Source organism: Anarhichas minor, unplaced genomic scaffold (genome assembly GCF_050575085.1).
Source record: "Anarhichas minor isolate MPS153535 unplaced genomic scaffold, ASM5057508v1 ptg000079l, whole genome shotgun sequence".
NCBI classification, from domain to species: domain Eukaryota; kingdom Metazoa; phylum Chordata; class Actinopteri; order Perciformes; family Anarhichadidae; genus Anarhichas; species Anarhichas minor.
In genome coordinates this window covers 95,052-101,149 of record NW_027466525.1, presented here as the reverse complement: position 1 = coordinate 101,149, position 6,098 = coordinate 95,052, and the positions used below count along the sequence as shown (strand labels likewise).

Genomic DNA, 6,098 nt, shown 5'->3' with positions numbered 1-6,098 from the left:
GGATCAGGACTCAGGGAGTTTTTCAGAGATGTTGTCAAACTTGGCAAAAGAAGGCAAAAATATTGGACAGGCTAGTTTTTTCATCAAGGTTATGATGCAGAATTAAGGTCTTCTTTTAACACATCACACACCCCATAAAATGTACTACACCCAACGCACATTTTCATTTCATTCAATCTGTTGGATCAAGTGTAAAATCATGAAGCCGGAAAATGGTGAACTGGTCCCTTAAGGTTGGAAGCGAGTCACTAACCCAAGTGAAAGAGTTCAAGTGTCTTTCGATGTGAGATGGAACACAATATTGAGTGCAGCATCTGCGGTAATAGAGATGTTTCACCAGCTTTTTGTGTTAAAGAAGGAGCTGAGCCATAATGTGAACCTCTCAAACCCTCACCTGTGCTCATGAGTTTTGGGTAGTGCCCAAAAGAAGAAGATCGATGACAAATTTGTGACTGTAAGGCATCAAGGACAAGACCCTTGTCCACCTCCTTAGCATGGAAAGGAACCTGTTGAGGTGGTTCCTCTGTGTGAAGGTTCTCTGGGCACTTCCACCTGAGAGGAGACCCCAGGGTAGACCCAGAACACTCTGGAGGGATTGCAAATCTCAGCAGGCCTTCAAAACCCCTCTGGATCCTCCAAGAAAGACTTAAATACCGTGGTTTAGGGGAGGGACTACTTTGCATAGCGTGATCCGGATCCATCAAAGGTTGATTGATGTGAGGGTTGAAGGCAAACCTCTCAATTCTTCCAGTCTACATTCCAACCCTCATCTGTAGGTCATGAGTTTTTGGACACGACCGGAAGAATGAGAACACGAATATGAGGGTGCAGAGCTCAGAAAGAGCTTTGACATCCAGAAAGAGCTGGGAGTAGCAGCTGCTCCTTCATGTTGAGACACTGGGGCAGACCCAGAATTAGTTTGAGGGATTGCTAATCCCAGTTGACCAAGGAATACCTTGGAATCCCTCAGGATGAGCTGGAGGTTGTAGCTGGGGAGAACTTCTGGACTACCTTGTTTATTACCCTTGTGTCATTGAGACGAAGGCCCAAAATGGATGGATGAATTTTGAAGTTTGATCCTGATGTAAGATTTGATCAAACTGTAGAATTTTAGGTTTACATTGGCAATAATTAAATGAGGGGCTTTAATTAACTTCCCTCAATGGAGCCAGTTAAGATGGTCATGGCATGTGATTAAGTTGTCTCCTGGACGCTTTGTGGAGTTTTTTCCCCCAGCATGTCCTACGAGATGGGGACAGAGCCAGAATTTGTTCTCATTATCACTTATCCCATCTGGCCTGGGAAAACCTTGGGATCCCCCAGGAAAAGCTGGAGGATGTGGGAAAAGTATATCTAGAAGTCAAAGGCAGCTGGACTTCTTTCCGATTCTTCAAGATCTTATGCCTATCCTATCATTAAAAAAAGGCTGCCTGGAACCAATCGACTTGCCTTTGACTAAGCACTTCTATCTATACCATGATCTAGATGACAAAGAATCCTTACATTCACCTGGCAATCGGGACGTCTCGACTACCTTGTTTAGCTTGCTGCCACTGGATCTGCCTAAGTGGTGGAAAATTGATGGATGTGAAAACTGATCCTGTCTTAGGACATGAGTAAACTGTATACTTTTAGGAAGTTTTACACTGAAAGTTGTCTAAAGCTGACAGTAAATGTCCTCACAACAATGTGGTTGCACCCTTATAAAGGTCCGGATGCCAGATGTGATTGTTCCAGACTGAATAATAAAAGGAAATGTGAACCAGTAGCAGTATAATCAAAGACAGAAAGAGAGATGGGCAGGTGTTGTGGCACAAAGTGAACAAAATCTATCACCATAGTCTAAAAATCTCTCCAAGGATACTCAGGTTGTGCTTTTAAATCTACTCACACATTGTCGTTTACACGTGAACATGCTTCAGAGTAGAACATCCCCATCATCGGGTACATTGTAAACATCATTATTACTCTTATTACTCACTACCAGGAAACAGAAACCACAAGGACCGAGGAGTCCTGCATGGAGATTTGCATGCAAAACAACAGTTCATGCATCTGCCTCGCCTTAGAAAAACAACAGTAGAGGATGCAGACGTCTGTGAAGGCAGCTTGCTTGTTCATCTGGCAGAGATCCAAAATGCTTTACAACGTACGAACCTTACGAAATTTAGCAAAATATCGATAAACTCTTATAAAACCAAACCAGCAGGGGGGGTGGGGGGGTTCATACATTCCGTCATCGACTGTTTCCCTGCCTGTCATGCTGTCTGCAGGGAAGCAGCCTTTGGATTGGTCAGTGTTGTGTGTTTGTGTGCTATTAACGTCCGTTAAAAACACTCCTGAATGTTACAATCAGCTCAGCCTCTGCAGGTCCCGCATGCACAACGGATGCTAAAGGTGCGACAGTCAGCATTTTTACACATTGAACCCAAGTTGGACCACAAGATAAGATACGAAGTTCTTCCTCACTTCACTGATATTTTTAGTGCTACTCTGCCTCATTTCCCAGAAACCTCTACGACTTCACTAGACGACTCAAGATGGCGGCTGCGAGTGTTTGGTGTCCAATCACACATGAAAACTGGCACCGCCAACGCCTGGTGATGTGGTGACTACTTAAGGCCTCGTTGGCGAGCTACTGTGGCTGGTGAATAACTGCCGACATGCTAGCTAGACAGTAATTTGCAGACGCTAGTCAGCCAAAACAGCTCAACAGACTCGCCTACTTGCTACTAGTTAGCTAACTTCTGGTCAGCAGATTAGCTGGTTAAGTTGCTAACTGGACTTAAGTGTATCTATAATTTAAAGTTTAGATTGTACCATACATTTTGGCAGTTAATACTGTGACATAGGAGGATTATGTAAGATTGGATGGTGCGAAAAAGCAAATATGACAACTTTTGGACACAAAACGGTTTCCAATTGGTCAACATGACAAACACGAGTCAGCAACTTTCTTCTACGTGAAATCTCTGCATAGATTACTTTGCCTCCGCGGGCAAATTCCACTGAAATAGACTGATTCTGATAATGAAATGTTTAACCCGATATCACGATGAGGCGTATAAATAAATATCATCATTTCCACGTGTCATTACTACGCATTTTAGACTCGTCACTCAACGCCACGTTGTTTCAGTAACACGATCACATTTACGTTCAAGCAACAAAACTACGGTGAAAGCAGAAGTTTAGGTAAAACATCATGGTTGGGCTTAGAATAACAACGTAAACTGAGTAAAACAAGAAAACATGTCACAAGCAAAACTTAAGAAGAAATTACTCTTTCAGAATTTGCAAATTGCCATGTTGTTCATACGCCAATTGGTGAGAGCGGGCTGGAGAAGCCGCTTTCATTGTAAACAGTATCATTAAAGAAAAGAGAAACACAAACGTTAGCTACAATTCTAAAAAAGCTCAACCAAAGTAATGCTACATAGCTAGCAAATGTGCTTTAAAAAACAGGCTATTATTGGCTACTAGTAAGTGTAAACTCTGCTTTCTAGTGGGAAGTAAAACTTGGATCACGACGTGAAGGATGTTACCCCCGCGTGATACGAGTTCTAAGGTATTACCCCTCGTGTCCCGTACTCAGGTCTGCAAAACAAAACGATGTCTTGGTTCTTATGCGTGATCAACGAGACTTCCTGTTCTTCTGTGTTCAGGAACACTAGAAGTGGGAAACACATCGACCACGAATTATTTGCTTCAAAAACACGCTTTAGCTCCACAAACCGTCAGCATCATTGTAGGGTTTGATGAATTACATTGCATCAGGACACGCCGCTCCCCTCGTTACAGAAAGCACACGTTTTATCACATCGCTCTTTGAATTGTTGCTCCTCAGCTACTTTGACTGTTTTGGTAAACCACTGTAACCAGCACCTACACCTGCTACGCTACTCTTTTCTTTTTTTTGTGCCATAAAGCAATCCATCAGAACTTCCTGTTGGTCCAACCTGTAAAATCCCTCCCAACGTAAAATGCAGTGTGGAGGCTGATCAAATCTTTAAATGAGCCCCTTCCTCGTGGCAAAATGCTGCATGCAGCACCTTTAACATGCGCATCAACAAAGAACAAAAGACAGTAAACATTATTCTCAGTCTGGGAGAGGTTGTGCTGTCTGAGGGTGGGGGAGGGGCGGCGGCGCTCAGGGGCCGAACTGCCTGGAAGACTGGTACTGGCTGGGCACTTTGGGCTTGATGCCCTTGCTGTTGTAGTAGTCAACCACCTGGTTGGGCACCTCTGCTAACACACTCTTAGCCAGAGCAGCTGGAGACGCCTGAGGAGGAGACAGAAGGAAAATCATGCTGGATATGTGGTTCAATCTACAAACAGGAGACAGGCTGCTCATTCAAGTGTTCGTCTCTGAGAAAAACAGGCGTTGGAATGAACAGGACAAACATTCTAGGTTCCTATTTGAAGGATTATTGTCATGGTTTCACATTTTATAGACAATTTATCATGAATCCCCTTCACATTCAAATTTTCCCATCATCCATCAGGGTTTTTAAGACTGACTTTCTTTGTTCCAGACAGCCATTTGTTCCAGTTCATTATTGTACATGGTGAAAATCAAACTGCAGAGAGTAAACCTTCTGCAGATCCATCACAATAATCAAGTTGTAAGCAAGAACTGTTCTCTAAAATTCTCACTTTATAGATGCTTTGAGTTGGCTGCTGAAAACAGCAACAATGGTGGTTTTATGAGGACAGAGGTGTCAGTCTAACTTTAACTTTTCACTTCAGATCGCAATTTTCTTTCTCTGGATATTCAACAATTTGCAGCCGAGTCTGAAGCGGCTGGAATGAGAAGTCAGCACCTCGGAGTCTGAGGCAAAGGTTCTCTTTCAGGAAGTGGTTCTCCAAAGGAGGTTCAGTATTCTGGGGGAACTTGTTAAAGAACAAAAGGAACATGGAGCATGAGACAGATTGGAGTGGCGTCAGCAGAGATGCAGGTATTGTATCGACTGTAGAGGAATATGAGCCTCGAGATCAAGTTCTCGATATACGGATATACGGCTGATCTAATAATATAAGGATGAAAATTAAAAAATAATTAGATTGTGGCTGTAAGAGGTTGAAACTGGTTTATTTGGCAGAGCTCAGACATCTGGAAGGAGAACCACTGCTCCTTCGTGTCCAAATGACCCAGTTGAGGTGATTCAGGATTCAACTGATCTGGATTCCCCCCGTGGAGGTTTTCATGAGCATGTCCAGCTGGGTGGACATCTCAAAGCTGATCTAAAGCTCACTGGGGGGATTATACATCCAATCAGGCCGTGGGAACACAAGGAGCTGCAGGACAAAAGGCTGACGAGAAGAACTAAACAGACGCCAAATTTGATGCTAACGCTAACGTTAGCTGTTCTGGCTAGCCCCCCTGTTCCGTGACGGACGTATTTAACGTTGGCAAGTACGTATCAGCCGCTGCTGGGCTATCTCAGGGTGTATTGTCCTTTTCATTTGGTTGTTGGAGTCGCCGTCATGGTGATTGTCGTACATTATTGGGTGTCGAGAAGGGGAAGACATTGTGCTGAAGGCCCAACATTCAGAGACACCAATAGTCCGAAGAATGTCCCATTGAACAGTTTGTTACCCTGAAAACAAACGGCCATTGTTCTGAAAAAAACACCCTCTCGCCATGAAGTACATGAATGATTATTATGCAGAACAATACTTTTAATGACGTCGGTTGGAACAAAGTATTTCATCAGCTAAACATATTTCCTCAGGTTGAAATCAGCTGAAATCTGAGTATTTTTTTCCCCAACAAAAGTTCTGCAGTGGTTTAAAAACATTCATAAGAACCTGCACAAAATCAGTTTTTCATAAATGTATCCATGCAAATATTTCGGACAATAATCCGTTCTTTGTGATAGCTGCAATATTTCCTGAGCCCATTCTAGTTCCCCAGAGGATAAACCCCTCTCGCGTCAGCCTCAGGACTTGGCTGTCACTACCTAATGTGTCCTTACTGTTTGCTTTATAATAATCAGTGTCTTTGTTGTCCAGAGAGGTTTCTGTTCACCATGAAACAGGGTGATGATTCAACCTATTTAACAATGAAATAAATCAAATTGACTAATATTTGACTG

The 6,098-nt window shown here is 43.1% G+C and overlaps 1 protein-coding gene across 1 annotated transcript in view; it reads right to left on the bottom strand.

Moving 5' to 3' along the window:
- Positions 1-4,150: 4,150 nt before the first annotated feature.
- cpne4a (copine IVa) overlaps positions 4,151-6,098 on the bottom strand; it is a 42,702-nt gene continuing 40,754 nt past the window's right edge. Inside the window, exon 15 of the mRNA XM_076081265.1 lies at positions 4,151-4,282. Coding sequence (XP_075937380.1) covers positions 4,151-4,282 — 132 coding nt within the window. The remainder of the gene's footprint in view (positions 4,283-6,098) is intronic.